This window comes from Trichosurus vulpecula, chromosome 4, assembly GCF_011100635.1.
Source record: "Trichosurus vulpecula isolate mTriVul1 chromosome 4, mTriVul1.pri, whole genome shotgun sequence".
NCBI classification, from domain to species: domain Eukaryota; kingdom Metazoa; phylum Chordata; class Mammalia; order Diprotodontia; family Phalangeridae; genus Trichosurus; species Trichosurus vulpecula.
Genome location: NC_050576.1, coordinates 96204489 through 96222915, shown reverse-complemented (window position 1 = coordinate 96222915; position 18427 = coordinate 96204489). Strand labels below are relative to the sequence as shown.

Sequence of the window (18427 nt, the reverse complement as noted above, 5' to 3'; positions counted from 1 at the left end):
GGCGTCTGAATACAATGATGTCTGAATGGAAAAACAGGCTATTTTCTCTTCTTTTCTTCTTTTTTCCTTCCTTCCTTTTTTTCCCTCTTTCTGTTCCCTTTCCTTCCTTCTTTCCTTCCTTTCTGATTCCTTCCTTCCTTCCTTCCTCCATTCCTTCCTCTCTTCCCTCCCTCTTTATTTCCTCCCATCCTTCCTTCGTACCTCCCACTTTCTTACTTCCCTCTCTCCTTCCTTCCTTGCTTGCTTCTTTTCCTCCCTCCTTCTTTCTCTTTTTTGTTTGTGTTTTCTCCCAGAAAATGACTAATATGGAAATATTTTGCATTACTGATAATGTGTAAACTGTATTGGGTAGCTTACCATCGAAGGGAGGGATGAAGGGAAGGAGGGAGGTATAGAATTAGGAACTAGAAACATTTTTTGGAGTTTGGTAAGCATGGCAATTGGGGTTAAGTGACTTGCCCAAGGTCACACAGCTAGTAAGTGTATCAAGTCTCTGAGGTCGAATTTCAACCCAGGTCCCCTGACTCCAGGGTAGGTGCTGTACTCACTGTGCCACATAGCTGCCCTGGACCTAGAAACTTTTGAAACAACAGATGATAAAAACTATTTTTACATGTAATGGGGTGGGGGGGAATAAAGTATTATTAAACAATAAAAAAGAATGTTGAAAAATCCTAAAAGCAAACCTGACCCAAAATAAGAAATGAAAAGACACTTCTCCCTACTCCTCTATAGAAGATTTGGGTCCTTGGGTATGAAACATTATATATAGTAAGATTATTTTGTTGTATTTATTGTTTTCCCATTTTTTTCTTCTTTCTCTTTTTTTCTCTGTAGAAATAAATCCTTGTTATAATGGATTGACCTCTGGGGAGTAAAGTGTGAAGTAAATAGGGAGAAATTGGGAAGTTAAAGATCAAGGATTTGAATTAAAATTCATCTTTTAAGTTAAGGGCAGTCCAGAAGACAATGTAGCAATCACACTGTCAGACAATAAGCAGTGCTGTAAGATAACAGATAATCCTATCAAAGGAGCAGGAAGCACTTTGGGGAATAGGCCCCACTACCAGAGAGCAGGCAATGGTACCTTACAACACACAGTACTACTAAAGAAGCCAGGTGCAATCTCATAAAATGATCAGCATTATCAGAGAGCAGGAGGTACTATCCAAGAAGAAACAGTGTAATTAGGGAAGCAGAAAGTGATATCAGAGTTCAATGGTACTGAACACAGCAAATTGCATCCTATGGTAGTGATTCATGAAGGGTGGACCCTAGTATGAAGAGACTTGAGAATTTATAAAGTTCATTGGCTTTTGCAAAATTAACTTTCTTCTGATAGGTTAACCTTATGTAACACTCAATGATGATGGCATAAAGATCTCACTGAAGTGAAATGTTATATCCTTTCCAAATATAATCTGGGAGTTCCTATCATTTGGGCCCATTACAAATAGTTGAAAGAAGCATACTCACCAATACATTCTGGTACTGGAGACCATCCTTCTTCAGTACATGAAAATGTTGTCCAATAGTCTGAGGAGGATCCTTGAGCAGGCACATAATTTTCATTACAACGATAGTACATTATTTCTCCAATAGATTGTGGAAACAAACTTCGATAGTATTTCTCAGCCTGCCAATATGGCTTATAAATGAATCCATTTTCAATTTCTGGATAATCACATGGCCTCTCTTGGGAGAAAGTAAAGTAAAAAGAAATTATTTTCTTTATTAACAATTTTAACCATTTAATTAATTTTAATTTCCTATTATGAATACATACTTTACAATATACTATAACTGCATTCCTTTCATTTGTGATCTCAGAATGTGCACTGATTTAGAATCATAAAGTTAGAAGGAATTTTTGAAAGTTATCTCAATCCAATTCAACAAATATTTTGAAATGCCTATTACATGCAAGACACAATCCAATGCCATTAGGATGCGATGACAAATGTAACCTTCTTTGCCTTTGAGTACTTATATTCCACTAGATGCTCTGAGGATGATAACATCTAAATTGTATGAAATGGTTAGTAACTTGCCTATTTTTAAATTCTTCCCTAAAGAAATCCTACAAATTTCTCAGTAATCCAGCCCGGAATTAAACACACTATATAGAACCCCTAGAAAGAGTTTTTAATTGCTCAATTGTTCACCCCCACATTCACAACCCCAGAAATGCAGTTAGTTCTGCATAAAATATTAAAATGTCATATCTGCTCTTGCCAGACCTTTCCTTTATGAATGAATGAATGAATGAGAATTTATTTTTTGGAGGGGGGAAGGAAGGGCAATAGGTTAAGTGACTTGCCCAAGGTCACACAGTTAGTACATGTGTCAAGTGTCTGAGGTCAAATTTGAACTCAGGTCCACCTGATTCCAAGGTAGGTGCTCTACACACTGTGCCATGTAGCTGCCCCTGAATAAGAATTTAAAGGCTTTTTTAAGGAATAGTGCTTACCCAAAGTTGGCTAGGAAATTATAATAGCTAAAGACATTAAGGTAGATGAAGGTTAGGCTGGATCCCTGAGTTGTTCCTCAACTATGATATGGAGATATTTTGATTTGTAGAATGCCTCCTCTTCCACTATATTCTCATCCCTTGGCCTACATGACAATGCTGTCTTGCTCTTTGTTCTCATATCTATCTGATCATTCCTTTTTAGTGTTCTGCTACAATTCCATCTTTCTTCTTATTAAATATTAATATCCTCCAAAGCTCCTTCCAGGGACATCTTCTCTACTCTTTCTTAACATTGTTGCTTATCTCTCTAGTTCCTATCAGTTCAATTAGTTCTATGAAGATTATTCTCAAATCTACATATCCAACTTTCATCTTTCTCCTGAACTCTAGTAGCATCTTATCGACTGCCTGTTGCACATTTTGATACAAATTTCACATCCATATCTTAGACTCAATACATCTAGAATTGATTTTCCTCTATTTCCTGAAAACATTCTTCCCACGCACTTTTCTTTTTTAGTAGAGAGTAGCCATCCTCCTAATGACACAGGTTCACAACCTTTGAATCCTCCTTTACCTTTGCCTTTCCACTACCTCACATATCCAATTAATTTCTATGTCTTGTTGATGCTGTTTCCATGATATTTCTCTTATTTTATTCCTTTATCCTGAGGCTCACATAGTCACAACCCTAGTTCATGTCCTCATAAGGCTTTGCCTAGACTACTACAATAGCCTCTTAGTTGTTCTAGTTGGTTCTAATCTTATTTTGTCTCCAAACCATCCTCCACACAACAGTGAAATTACTATTCCTAATATGCAGGTCTGAAAATGTCATTTGTCCACTCAAAAAATTCAGTAGTTGCCTGTTCCTAATGTGAAAAAAAATAAATTCTTAGTCTGTAATATAAAAGTTCCCATCATCTGATTCCCATCTACCTTTCTAAATATTTTATATTAGTCTCCACTATACAATCTACATTTCAGTCAAACTAGACAAGTAGATGCTCCAAATGTGGCATGCTGTGTCTTATCTCCAGAATTTTGAAGAGGCTGTCTTGTGCCTGAACTATACTTCTTCCTCACCTTTGTCTCTTAAAATGCTTAGCTTTCTTCACCACCCCTGTCAGCTGCTACTTCCTACATGAAACCCTCAATTTGTTAGTGTTTTCTTCCATCTTGTCTTGTATGTACTCATCTGGGCATATAATGAATGTTTACATTCATAGTATGGTATTCTCAGATTTTTTTTAGTAGGGGCAGGAAAGGATTTCATCCTTTCCTACAAGAATGAAATTATAAATTGAATAAAAGCTAATGCAAGAAAAACTTTTCTACAGATTTAAAAAGAACAAGGTGATGTTTTTAGAGAGATTTACACAGGTTTCATTGTAATGTTTTTGTGTTCATGGACTCATTTCTGAATAAAACATAAGAGATTTGACTATAAAGTAATATTTGTTTCTTTAAACATACCAAACCTTAAACATCTAACTAACATTTTTCTGTAGACGTTGTTAGGAATTCAATGGTATTGCCCCTGCTGAAAATATTTTTGGAAGTTCTATATTGGAAATGCCCTCATACTCAATTTATCAGTCATTTTTGGGGGAGGGTAAAATGTGGGATGGAAGGTACCTGTAATTTCATGGTGTAGTTTATAATGAGTAAATGACATCTTAACAATACAGATCAGCAATTGTGCTTCGGTTTCAAATTTTAGAATGTTGCTTGGGGTATAGAAAAGCAAAGGGTTTTTTATCAGTCACAAGAGCAGTATGTTTTGGAGGCATCAACTAGTTTGATTTCTTTGGACTACACTTGTGATGTTACTGGTTTAGGGACTCTTATCTAAAAATTCAATGCTGATTGGATATCCATTCTGCTTTTTATAGTCCTAGAGGTTTTCCTGGGAGAAAGTGAGGTTAAATGACTTGGTGAGGCTCATGTAACCAGTATAATTTTGAGGCAGAATTTAAACCCCAGCCTTCCATGGTGATTGACTCTCTATTTAATATACCATGCTGGCTCATGGTTTTAGGACATGCCATAAAAAAATCACTTGCATTTGTAGTTAGACCTTGGGTATTGAACTCACTCTCACTTCTTTTAAAATGAGGCAATGCCTTAAGATGTACCTACTGATTTATAGTTTGGCTATGACCTAAATTGGTGCCAAGTTTCCATATAAACAAAATCATAGATTCTCAGGTGCAATGAAAAACAAACAACTACAATGTCAGGTTCTGGTTTCTTCTTTTATTAAATATATAATCATTTCTCCAAATTCTGTCCTTTTGGAATTAGCACACTTTCATCAACCACTGACCTAGGTCAGGCTCTCATCACTTTTTGTCTAGACTATTGCAATACCTCTCAAATTAGTTACCCTGCTTCAAGTATTTCCCCAGTCTGATTCATTGTCCACACAGCTGTAAAGGAATTTTTCCTAAAGTACAAGTTTAACCAATTTTGGCTTCTAATTAATGAATTCCAGTGGCTCCCTATCACTTCCAAGACAAAAAATAAGCACTTCTGTTTGGACTTCAAAGCTCTTCACTCTAAGAACCTAACTCACCTTTCCAACATGAGTGCATTACTGTTCCCCTTCATGCACTTTGTGGTCCAGCCAAACTAGTCTTTTTACTGCTCCTTATATACAACGGCCCATTTTATGACTCCATCCCTTTGCACTTGTGGTCCTTTAAGACTCGACTTTCCATCCTGACTTCTGCCTCAAATGATGCCATATTTTTTTCAATATTCAGTTCAAGTGCCACTTTCATCAAGCCTTTGCTGATCATCCCATCTGCTAGCCCTTTCCACCTACAAAATTACCTTTTACCCTTTTTTTTGTTGTTGGGGGCATTGATATTTTGTATTTACATCTATATGTATATCTCCCCTAATAGGTACTAACCTCATTGAAGGAAGAAATTGTATCACTTTTGACTTTGTATCCCCAGCACTTATGTTTATATATCACATGATACCTGCCATAGGGGGCAAGAAGACATCCAATGATGCCAATAGCCCTGATGAGGGCAGCAACTTCTCTCTTTTTCTGGGACTACCTGCAGACAACACATACCATTTGAAAGCAGTAAACTTTTTGCTTGTGATGAAATCATTTTGAAAGACAGGGAAAAGGGGAGAGGGAGGAAAGGAAAGAGAAAGCCAGCCAGGCATACAAGTTAAAGGGAGGGAGAGAGGCAGGGACAGAGAGAGAGAGAGAGAGAGAGAGACAGAGAGAGACAGAGAGAGACAGAGACAGAGAGAGAGAGACAGAGAGAGAGAGATGCAGAGAGACAGAGAGAGAGAGAGAGAGACAGAGACAGAGACACACAGACAGAGACAGACAGAGAGAGACAGAGGTTCCCATGAATCCTCTGCAAAGCAATGTCATTGTGGGTATATAGTTTCCCTATATGTCAGAAAAATAAAGAATGTCTCACAAATTGTAAGGAATACAGCTTTTGAGAAGTCATGCTACAGCAGCATCATCATCACCACCAAATGCTTTGGTGCTCTCCATATATGGGATCTCAGATAGCTTGATAATGTGTGTCCACACATAAACTTTTTATAGAGATTTGGGAACTGATTGCTTATTGGTCATAGATAGACAACTTCACAAGAGAAGATAAAGAAGTAGGTGAAAATGTAAAGAGAATGAGTAAACTGCAGGGTGTTCCTAAAGTCTGGACACACAGACAAAATTGCATATTTTCAAGAAATGAAATTAATGAAATTTTCAACCACATCTTATTTAATTGGAATATTTACAAATAACATCTTCAATATGATATCCATCATTTGTGATGCAAAGGTTGATATGTTTTGCAAAATTCACATGAACTCATTGCAATAACTCCACATTGCCATCAATTTTCCTATGTGTGCAGACTTTAGGGACATCCTGTACAGACCAGCAACTATGCTCCAGTTTCAAATTTTAGAACGTAGCTTGGGATATAGAGAATGCAAGAGATGTGGAGTGAAGTTAAGTAGATTTGTATTCACCCTGTTTGCTTTGAGTTTGAGATGTCTTTTGGATAGCGTGCCATGGAGGAATGGAATAGAAAGAAAAAGTTCAAGATTAGACAGCTAAGTTAGAGAGGGAAAGATCTGCTGGGAGACTACTAACATATTCTAGGTGAGAGGTACCAGTAACCTGAATTATGTTGATGGCAATAGGAATGTAAGGAGGGCATATATGCAGCAGATATTTTGGAGGTATAATTAACTAGACTTCACAACACATGAGCAGTGTAGATTGCAGTAGCAGGAAGAGTAAAATAATATATGTTCATTTTACATGAACAAGAAAACAAGATAAGAACATGAAAAATATGTTCTGTTTCCTCAACTCTTAAAGGTGGCCAACATTACAATAATTATGGAAAAGGAGTTTTGCTTGTTTTCCCCCCATGTTTCTTCTGAATTCATTGGAACAAATTATCTTAAGAATTTTCTGCAAAAACCCAGAATGTGAACGATTTAATGAATCTTAGGTATTATTTAACAGAATCCTTATATTTTAAAGAAAATGAAACCAAGATCTTAAATGCAAAGTGAGTTGCCTAACATCACAGTTAATAAGTGATAGAATCAGGATTTATCCATAAATGAAAGATGAGTCTCTAGACAAAAGATGGTGATTATCATTCTATACAGCAATGATAAAGTAGGAAGTCAGCAATATCTTATTAGTATCAAATATTTAATAATTTAACCCGAACATGACTGAGGTTTATTTACCACTGTACTAGAAAAGAAAAGATTTCAAAGCTAACATGATGAAAACATTGCCGGGAAAAGTTAAGGTAGTTGAGGGAACTGGTTATTTGTGAGGAATTTCATAAATGTATGATTGATTTACAAACAAATGCCATTAAACAGAAAGAGCTTTAAGTAGATTTTTTTCATTCTGTATGTTGTCTTTATGTCTTTTGTCTTCTCATTTGTTACATTTTCATTTGAAAACATTGATTAATCAGTCATTTAAAAAGTTATTTCTGTTATACTTGCATTTTTGTAATTTATTCTTTTTCTATTGGTTTTGATGATACTTTTAAAAATGTGAAAAGAGACAGAAGAAATACATAGTTTGGGTCAGGAGGGAGAAGAAGATTATTCAAAATAATCTCACAAAATCAAGGTGCACAAATAGATTTCTACACAAAGAGGGATATAGGGTGTGGGAGTAGCTGGCACTTGAACCTGACCGTCATTGGAAATGGCCAAAGGGCCAAGCATACACACACAGTTGGATAAAGAAGTGAATTTCTCTTAATATGGAAACAAGATGGAGAGAAAAGATAAGAAAAGAGGAACTATAATGAAGGGTTGGTTTAGGGAGGGTTCATTTATTTTTTAGTTCTTCAGTCATATATGAATCTTTGTGAGCCCATAGGCTTGTCTGTGGGGTATTATTGGCAAAGACACTGGAGGATTTTGTCATTTCATTCTCCAGTGTGTTCCATTTTATAGATGAGCAACTGAGGCAAAGAGAGGTTAGCTGACTTGTCCAGGGTCACACCACTAGTAAGTGAGTCCATATTTGAACTCAAATCTTCCTAACTCTAAGACTAAAGCTCTATCTACTGCACCACCTAGGTGCCACCTGGGAGGACTTAGTCCTAAGCAAAAACATTCTTACTGAGGACGTACAAAAATACTTATTTCTCTTTTTGTTTTGGCAATGAATTGGAAACTGAAGGGGTGCCTATCAAGTGGGGAATAGTGGAACAAATTCTGGTTTATAAATGTGATGGAATACTGTAAGAATGATGAAATGAGAAAAACCTGGGGAGACATTTATGAACCAAAGCAAAGTGAAGTGGATAGAACCAAAAGAAAAATTTACATAATGAAACTGAAAAATTCAGGAATGCTGATCAAGGTGATGATTCTAGCCACTTGCCAATAGAGTGGTGAAAGACACAGAAGGCAGAGTGAGATACACATTTTTAGGTATGGCCAGTGGAGAAATTCATTTTTCTTGACCATACACAACAGGCAAGGAAAGAAAGCCGATTTTAACTAACTAAAAAAAGAAATTTAAAAAAAGACAAAAGTGAACCTGAACTATGTTTTCCCATTCTGACAGGACATTGCAATATCTGGTTCAGTGAGTGACTGAGATGGTCTGTATAAATCAGAGATAGCTGCTTTGATGACCTTAGCAATTTTTTGGTTTGAAGAAAATGACTGTTCACATAAAAAGCTAACATTCTAGATTCCCCTTTAAGGGAGATGATTAATTGAAAGAACTTACAAAAGGTAGATTAAGTAGAGAAAAGAAGGGGATTTCCCCAGCATGAACAGTGGTAAGGATTAACATTGAATCAATGTGCAGAGGAACTGTAACCATACCCTCACAACCCTTCAGCTTACATGTGTTAGAGATGTTCTGAAATGTACTGAAAAATGTGGAAGCTGAGTCTACGGTTGTAAGCTACACTAAAGTCATGAGTTTTCATCTTTCACATGATTCCCTGCCAGGTTTCTGTAAGTGTGTCCCCCTCTTCGCCATAGCTTTTGAGTGTATCAGTGGGAGAGTGTGATCTTGGGTTAGATGAACATTATACTACATTTTGTTATCAATATTTAATAATATTCAATACATTATTATCTATAATATTTTATCTTTGCCCCATTGTTATGTAACTGTCAATATTTGAGATTCCAAAGGGCCATTATTATGAATAGCTGGTTCTGTAAATACCCCATGCACTATGAATGTGTTACTTTGAGTTTGTAGAATTAGAAGTCTTTGGGTGGGGTCTCAAGAGCTAGACTGCCAAGTAGGAAACATGTATTTCTCCTCAAGAGAGTGACTCCTAGGACTTAGAGAGAGTTTAAACGGAACCATACGTTGGCCTATCTCTGAAGTTTCCACAATGTCACTCTAATAATGCCCTATAGAAATAGTCTGATCTTTAAATAGGATATTGTCAATACCTACACAGCACAGAAATTGGAGTCTTGACTCACAGCTTCCATTTAGGCATTTCTCTCCTGAATCTACTCTGGAGTTTCTCTACTATGCCACAGAAAATGTCTTTTTCTTAGGAATTCATTATACTCCTGGGATTCACATGTTGAAAGTAAATTCTACCCTTGTGATCTCTCCCTCTGACTGGATGACTCCTCCTGGAAGCTCCATTTAAGGAATGCTCCCAGGCCAGTCATGTCTTCATTTCCCTCTCAATCAGCTGTACTCTGAGCCTTTTCTACTCTGCTCCCTGGTTGGATGCCTTTACCATACCCCACAACCATTCAGCTTCTTCTTATATAATCTTTCTGCATTAGATTGTAAACTCCTTGAGTTCACAGACTGTCTTTCTTTATATGCATATTTATATTGGTTGTGTTTAGAAATTTATCCACTGATACCCACTCAAATAATTTCAATCTCTCCTTCAAAACCTCTACTAAAATATTTTACCCTCTGTATTCTCACTCCTATTTCAATCTCTTAGATGGCGGCTGGAAAGCAGGGACTAGCATGAGCTCCCTGCCGAGTCCCTCCAAAAACCTATAAAAAATGGCTCGGAACCAATTCTAGAATGGCAGAACCCACAAAACAGCAGAGGGAAGCAGGGCTCCAGCCCAGGACACCCTGGATGGTCTCTGGGTGAGGTCCATCCCACACAGAGCTGGGAGCTGGGAGCTGGGAGCTGGGAATGGAGTGGAGCAGAGCCCAGCCTGAGAGGCATGGACCAAGCAGACCAGGAGCCCTACGGAGGGGGCGCTAGCACCCAGAAGCAGTGAGCTGCGGCAGTTACCAGACTTCTCAACCCACAAACACAAAAGTCTGCGGAGAAGGTTAGTGGGAAAAGCTGCGGGAGTGGAAGGAGTTCGCCTTTTGGCTACCAACCCTGGGGGCAGCAGAGGTGGGGCAGCTACAGCTGCTGTTGCTTCTGGCCCCAGGCCCACCTGGTGGGAGGAATTCAGTGGCAGATCAAAGCAGGAGTGCACAGCCTGCTGAAGATTTAAGCCCAGTCCGGGTTGGGGGTTCTTGGGGAAGGAGCAGTGCTGGTGTGGCAGAGTCAGCACCTCCCCCCCAAACGTGGAACATAAAACTCTCTAGTCTACAAGCAGTCATACCCTGCTGAAAAACTCAAGGGTCAAGTTAGTTGGTTGGGAATATGGCCAGGCAGCGAAAATGCACCCAGATTCAGTCTCAGACTCTGGATTCTTTCTTTGGTGACAAAGAAGACCAAAACATACAGACAGAAGTTAACAAAGTCAAAGAGCCTACAACAGAAACCTCCAAGAAAAACATGAACTGGTCCCAGGCCATGGAAGAACTCAAAAAGGATTTGGAAAAGCAAGTTAGAGAAGTAGAGGAAAAATTGGGAAGAGAAATGAGAAGGATGCGAGGAAACCATGAAAAACAAGTCAATGACTTGCTAAAGGAGACCCAAAAAAATACTGAAAAATACACTGAAGAAACAACACCTTAAAAAACAGACTAACTCAAATGGCAAAAGAGCTCCAAAAAGCCAATGAGGAGAAGAATGCCTTGAAAGGCAGAATTAGCCAAATGGAAAAGGAGGTCCAAAAGACCACTGAAGAAAATACTACTTTAAAAATTAGATTGGAGCAAGTAGAAGCTAGTGACTTTATGAGAAATCAAGATATTATAAAACAGAACCAAAGGAATAAAAAAATGGAAGACAATGTGAAATATCTCCTTGGAAAAACCACTGACCTGGAAAATAGATCCAGGAAAGATAATTGAAAAATTTTTGGACTACCTGAAAGCCATGATCAAAAAAAGAGCCTAGACATCATCTTTCAAGAAATTATCAAGGAGAACTGCCCTGATATTCTAGAGCCACAGGGCAAAATAGAAATTGAAAGAATCCATCGATCGCCTCCTCAAGTAGATCCCAAAATGAAATCTCCCAGGAATACTGTCGCCAAATCCCAGAGCTCCCAGATAAGGGGGAAAATACTTCAAGCAGCCAGAAAGAAACAATTTGAGTATTGTGGAAACATAATCAGAATAACCCAAGATCTGGCAGCCTCTGCATTAAGAGATCGAAGGGCTTGGAATACGATATTCCGGAGGTCAATGGAGCTAGGATTAAAACCTAGAATCACCTACCCAGCAAAACTGAGTATCATGCTCCAAGGCAAAATATGGATTTTCAATAAAACAGAGGACTTTCAAGCTTTCTCAGTGAAAAGACCAGAACTGAATAGAAAATTTGACTTTCAAACACAAGAATCAAGAGAAGCATGAAAAGGTAATCAAGAAAAAGAACAAGAAAAAGAAATTGCAAGGGACTTACTAAAGGTGAACTGTTTTGTTTACATTCCTACATGGAAAGATGGCATGTATGATTCATGAGACCTCAGTATTAGGGTAGCTGAAGGGAATATGCATATACATATGTTTATGTATATATATATATATATAAGTGAATGTGTATGTATGTATATATCTATGTATATATATGTATATATACAGAGAGAGAGAGAGAGAGAGAGAGAGAGAGGACACAGGGTGATTTGAAGATGAGGGAAGATATCTAAAAGAAATCAAATCAAATTAAGGGATGAGAGAGGAATATATGGAGAGAGGGAGATAGGGAGAGATAGAATGGGGTGGATTATCTCGCATAAAGGTGGCAAGAGGAAGCTGTTCTGTGGGAGGAGGGGAGAGGGCAGGTGAGGGGGGAATGAGTGAACCTTGTTCTCATCAGATTTGGCCTAAGGAGGGAATACCATACACACCCAATAGGGAATCTTATCCCACAGGAAAGAAGAGGGAAGAAGATAAAAAAGGGTGGGGGGATGATGGAGGGGAGGGCTGATGGTGGTGGCTGTAGTCAAAAACAAACACTTTCAAAAAGGGACAGGGTCAAGGGAGAAAATTCAATAAAGGGGGATGGATTGGGAAGGAGCAAAATATAGTTAGTCTTTCAGAACATGAGTATTGTGGAAGGGTTATCCATAATGATACACATGTGGCCTATGTTGAATTGCTTGACTTCTTAGGGAGGGTGGGTGGGAAGGGAAGAGGGGAGAGAATTTGGAACTCAAAGTTTTAAAAACAGATGTTCAAAAACAAAAAAAAAGTTTTTGCATGCAACTAGAAAATAAGGTACACAGGCTATGGGGTGTAGAAATTTATCTTGCCCTACAAGAAAGGAAGGGAAAAGGGGATGGGAGGGCAGTGGGTGACAGAGGGGAGGGCTGACTGGGGAACAGGGCAACCAGCATATATGCCATCTTGGAGTGGGGAGTGGGGTAGAAATGGGGAGAAAATTTGTAATTCAAACTCATGTGAAAATCAATGCTGAAAACTAAGTATGTTAAATAAATAAATTTAAATTAAAAAAATTTATCTAGCACATTAGTAAGTTCACAATAAATGTCTCGTTGTTTTCTAGGCATGTAAAAAAAACACTTTTCACACGGTTTGGTTTGACCCACAAAGCTATTCCTATACTAACAGGTCTAAGTTCTCAGACAGATCACCTTGAGAGTTAAGTTCAGACTCTGGGTCCTGGGATGTAATCTTGCTGAAGAGACATATGTTTCCCTTTCTTACCGCTCTAACTCTTGAGCCTGTATTAAATATATTATGTATTCACATTGTGCATAATACTTATACAACTAGCTGTTCACATCAAGGACATGTTTAGATATTGAACATTAACCATTGATTTGATAAAAAAACAGAAAATATATATTGTACTAAATAATATTTGTAGATAGTAACATATTAAACTAAAAGTGTATCTTACATTAAGGGAACCAAATATAAAATGAACAAAGAAGTCTATCAAAACTGTGTGGTTAGTAATATGAAAAGAGACTTATAGGGCCATGTAAAGTCACTGTTTAAGAATTTCTTCATGTATAAAACAGAGATGCAACTGAATTGCATGATACACAAGTTGCAATGGTATTGTTAATTTTTCCCAGTGTTATCTAGCCCAAAATCCTATTTTCAATAAAAATATGGTAGATTTCCACTTATTAACCCATGGCATTTTGTTACAGTGGAAATTATCATTGCAAGGTCCAAAATGGGTATGCAATCACATTTATACTTATGTAAAATGAACCTTTATCCACTTTACTGAATGTTTCACTGCAGTTTTTTTCCTTCATGTTCATACATGTTTTGTCAAAATATGGGCTCACATGTGATCCTTCCTTAAGTTAGCAAACCTCAAAGAGTCAAATCAGTGAAAAACAAATCTCACTACATGAGCATTTTGGCAAAGGTGTCCAGTTCTTCTCATGAACCCACTAGGTATCCACTCAGAACCCACTAGGGTATTACCAGGAGAGCACTGATACCATACTTTGTCACCTTCATGATATTCTGTTTTTCCATCATTCACTCTCTCTCCAAAGTCTATGTCAGGTGGATCTTTACATTTTGGAAGTGAGGAGAAGATGTAAAATATACATTTTTTCTAAGAGGATTATGAGATCAAGAAACATTATTTTTAAATGATTTAAATTGACTTTTTGTACTCTGTGCCCAAATATCTTTCATTCTTTGGTTCATCCAGGAACATAGAAACAAAAATACAGTCAGATGTAAAACAAAAAATAAACCCATGAAACAGTATAGTTAACTAATTTCCCCACAAGCCCCAGGTAACTACTAATTCTAAGAAATCAACCTTCTGTTCCATTTCAGCTTACCTTGTCCTACAGTGTAGGAAGACCATAGGATAAAAATGACCATGAGATGCTGTAATATCATGGTGCTTCCCAAGAGGAAATGATGAATATATTTGTGAGTATTCTGCTTTGGATCGTATTTTCATTAGCTTTCTTCCACTCTTGTGCTGTGTTTCTGTCTTATATCATCAGAGAAGTTCATCATCCTTTCTTTGTAAACATCAAAGTTCACAGACACTTGTGCAAAATCAGTAAACAATGACTTAACAAGCCCTTTCCTGTAATTTACTGGATTTATTACAAGATATTTGATTTGGGGAAATCATGTAGTAAACAGAAGGCAGAGTAGTTTAGAAAGCTTTTTATTTATAGCTGATGTCCACTGCCATGTACGTATGACAATTCTGACCATCCAAAATTTACATATCACTTTCAGTTTTACAAATGGCTTGATATATGTTGTCTTTTTTGATCTTCTAAGAAACCCTACGAAGTAGCTGTTGTTATTATTACCCCCATTTTGCAGATGGGGACATTAAGGTTGATTGAAGTTAATTCATTCACCAGGGCCACATAAATAGTGTCTAAGGTAGAATTTGAACTTAAGTCTTCCTGATGTCAAGTCCAGCACTCTTTCCACTATATCCTTAATCTCCTTTGCTCCTGGATGAACTTACTCCAGTAATCATCAGTTCTCCTTCATGCATCTTCAGTCCTTCTGTTTTTACTGCATCGCCCTTGTCTGCTATAAACATGTTTAGTGTACCCCAATACTAAAATGAAGTTGCCCCTTGGTGATTTGAACCCACCTAATACCATTCCATCTGTCTTCTTCCCTTTCATTGCCACACTTCTTGAAAATGGTATCGAAATGAAATGTTTCTACTTCCCTACCACCTACTCTATTATCAACTCTTGCAATATGGCTCCACCTCCAAAACTCTATTGAAATTACTCTTTTACCTTCAGTATGGCAGAAGTGACAACTGTTTTACACAACCTGTGATGATTCGAGGAACTCTATGGTTTTCCATTTGAATGTATGCACCACAACTAGCAAAGAAGTTGCCACAAATATCCAAATTGGTCCTAAGAGCTTATAAGTATCCATTTCCCCCAAATACTTGTTTTGATAAGCCACCACAACTGTGACCCAGACAGGAATATTTCACCGATATCTAACTGAGCAAGGATGTCCCTCCTTTGGTGGTCTTCTCCACCAAAACCCTATCTCTCTCAAAACCTCAATGCAACAGAGGGTGCCCCTTCAGATCCACTGAGGATTCCTTGATGTAATATTAACCTGGGTGTGGCTCTCTGGTAGCATGTTATATATTTGCCAGACCACACTTTCCAAGTCACTGTCACTCAGACATAAATTTTGGTCCCCTTGTCCTATATTTTAGACTGTCTGAGCCTTGGGCACTCTAGGACCCCACATCAGAGGGGCAATTTATTCCAAGACTCCCTCAACTCTACAAAAAAGAAGACGTGAGTGTCTCGGAATTATTACATGGGGTAGGAGCTTTCCAGGATTATATTCAATTTTGAAGGGGGAAAAAAGACCCTTACTATTCCAATCACAGACCTTATGATGCATTTTCTCTAATATCTCAAAAGGCTAATGATCAGTCATGTTCCTTTAGACCTCAAGTTTTTGGTTTTTTTTTTGTTGAGGGAGGAAGGCAGGGCAGTCAGGGTTAAGTGACTTGCCCAAGGTCACACAGGTAGTAAGTGTGTCAAGTGCCTGAGGCCGGATTTGAACTCAGATCCTCCTGACTCCAGGGCTGGTACTCTACTCACTGAGCTACCTAGCTGCCCCAAACCTCACGTTTTAAAGTCACAGCCAAAGTATGTCGATAACATAGTGGGTAGAGTGATTCCTGCTTTCATCCCCAAAATGTTTATTCTTGTGAACAGTCATATTTTCCCATAATTCAACTGGGGAGGTGCAAAACTCCTGGTTAAATTTCAGGAGTTGAAGATGGTGGCAGGAAAACAGGGACCTGACTAAAGCTCTCCCCCAGCACCCTCCAAACACCTATAAAAATGGCTCTGAACAAGTTCTAGAATTGTAGAACCCATGAAATAGCAGAGGGAAGCGGGGCTTCCAGGACAGCCTGGATTGTTGCTGGGTAAGGTCTATTGCGTCTTGCTGGGAGCGGAACAGAGCAGAGCCCAGCGTGGGCTGCACCTAGACCAACCAGACTGGAAGCCAGGCGGAACAAGCCCTAGCACACTGAATATGGCAGTTACCAGACTTTTAAACCCACAAACACCAAAGACAACAGAGAAGGTTAGTGGGAAAAACTGCAGGGACAGAGTGAAAAGAGTTTGTGGTTTGGCCACCGAACCAGGGGCAGTGGAGGTGGTGCAGCTCTGAAGAACTACAGCTACAGTTGCTTCTGGCCCCAGGCCCATCTGGTGGGGGAATTAAGTGGCAGATCAGAGCAGGGGTGCAGAACCAGGTTAGATCTGAGTCCGGTCCGGGTTGGCAGTTCTTGGGGGAAGAGGAGCACTGGTGTGGCAGAGCTTGCTGTATAGAAATAGCTCTGAAAACAACAGTGCATCCCCTCAAGCTTGGAACAAAGTACTCTCTACTCTACAAGCAGTCATACCCCGACAAAAAACTGAAGGGTCAAGTAGTTAGCTGGGAACATGGCCAGGCAGCAAAAACGCACTCAGATTCAGACTCAGACTTTGGAATCTTTCTATTGGTGACAAAGAAGACCAAAACATACAGCCAGAAGAAGTCAACAATGCCTACATCAAAAGTCTCCAAGAAAAACATGAACTGGTCTCAGGCCATGGAAGATCTCAAAAAGGATTTGGAAAAGCAAGTTAGTGAAGTAGAGAAAAAATTGGGAAGAGAAATGAGAGTCATATGGGAAAAACATGAAAAACAAGTCAATGACTTGCTAAAGGAGACCCAAAAAAAATACTGAAGAAAATAACACCTTAAAGAATAGACTAACCCAAATGTCAAAAGAGCTCCAAAAAGCCAAAAGCCTTGAAAGGCAGAATTAGCCAAATGGAAAAGGAGGTCCAAAAGACCACTGAAGAAAATACTACCTTAAAATTTAGATTGGAGCAAATTGAAGCTACTGACTTTGTGAGAAGTCAAGATATTATAAAACAGAAACAAAGTAATGAAAAAGTGGAAGAGAATGTGAAATATCTCATTGGAAAAACCACTGACCCAGTAAATAGATCCAGGACAGATAATTTAAAAATTGTTGGACTACCTGAAAGCCATGATCAAAAAAAGAGCCTAGATATCATCTTTCAAGAAATTATCAAGGAGAACTGCCCTGATATTCTAGAACCAGAGGGTAAAATAGAAATTCAAAGAATCCACTGATTGCCTTATGAAAAAGATCCCAAAAAGAAAACTCCTAGGAATATTGTTGCCAAATTCCAGAGTTCCCAGATCAAGGAGAAAATTCTACAAGCAGCCAGAAAGAAACAATTTGAATATTGTGGAAACAAGTCAGGATAACACAAGATCTAGCAGCTTCCACATTAAGGGATTGAAGGACTTGGAATGCAATATTCTGGAGGTCAATGGAGCTAGGATTAAAACCAAGAATCACCTACCAAGCAAAACTGAGTATCATGCTCTAGGGCAAAATATGGATTTTCTATAAAATAGAGGACTTTCAAGCTTTCTCGGTGAAAAGACCAGAACTGAATAGAAAATTTGACTTTCAAACACACAAATGAAGAGAAGCATGAAAAGCTAAACAAGAAAGAAAAATCATAAGGGACTTACTAAAGTTGAACTGTTTTGTTTACATTCCTACATGGAAATATGATGTGTATAATTCATGAGACCTCAGTATTAGGGTAGCTGAAGGGAATATACATGTATATAGACAGAGGGCACTGTGTGAGTTGAATATGAAAGGATGTTATTAAAAAAATAAAATCAAATTAAGGGATAGGAGAGGAATATATTGAGAGAGGGAGAAAGGGAGAGATAGAATGGGGTAAATTATCTCACATAAAAGTGGCAAGAAAAAGCATTTCTGTAGGAAGGAAAGAGGGAGCAGGTGAGGGGGAATGAGTGAATCTTGTTCTCATTGGATTTCACCTGAGGAGGGAATAACATGCATACTCAATGGGGTATCTTACACCACAGGAAAGAAGGAGGGAGGACATTAAAAAGTGGGGACAATAGAAGAGAGGGCAGATAGGGGGAGGAGATAGTCAAAAGCAAACAGTTTCAAAAAGGAACAAGGTCAAGAGAGAAAAGTTAATAACGCGGGATAGGACAGGAAGGAGAAAAAT

General features: G+C 38.3%; 1 protein-coding gene across 1 annotated transcript in view; it reads right to left on the bottom strand.

Moving 5' to 3' along the window:
- The window catches only part of LOC118846200 (complement factor H-related protein 2-like), a 31785-nt gene extending 17453 nt beyond the window's left edge, over positions 1 to 14332 (bottom strand). Inside the window, exons 1-2 of the mRNA XM_036754493.1 lie at positions 14159 to 14332; positions 1477 to 1695 (exon numbers count right to left, since the gene is read on the bottom strand). Coding sequence (XP_036610388.1) covers positions 1477 to 1695; positions 14159 to 14219 — 280 coding nt within the window. The 5' untranslated portion in view covers positions 14220 to 14332. The remainder of the gene's footprint in view (positions 1 to 1476; positions 1696 to 14158) is intronic.
- Between the last annotated feature and the right edge of the window lie 4095 nt (positions 14333 to 18427).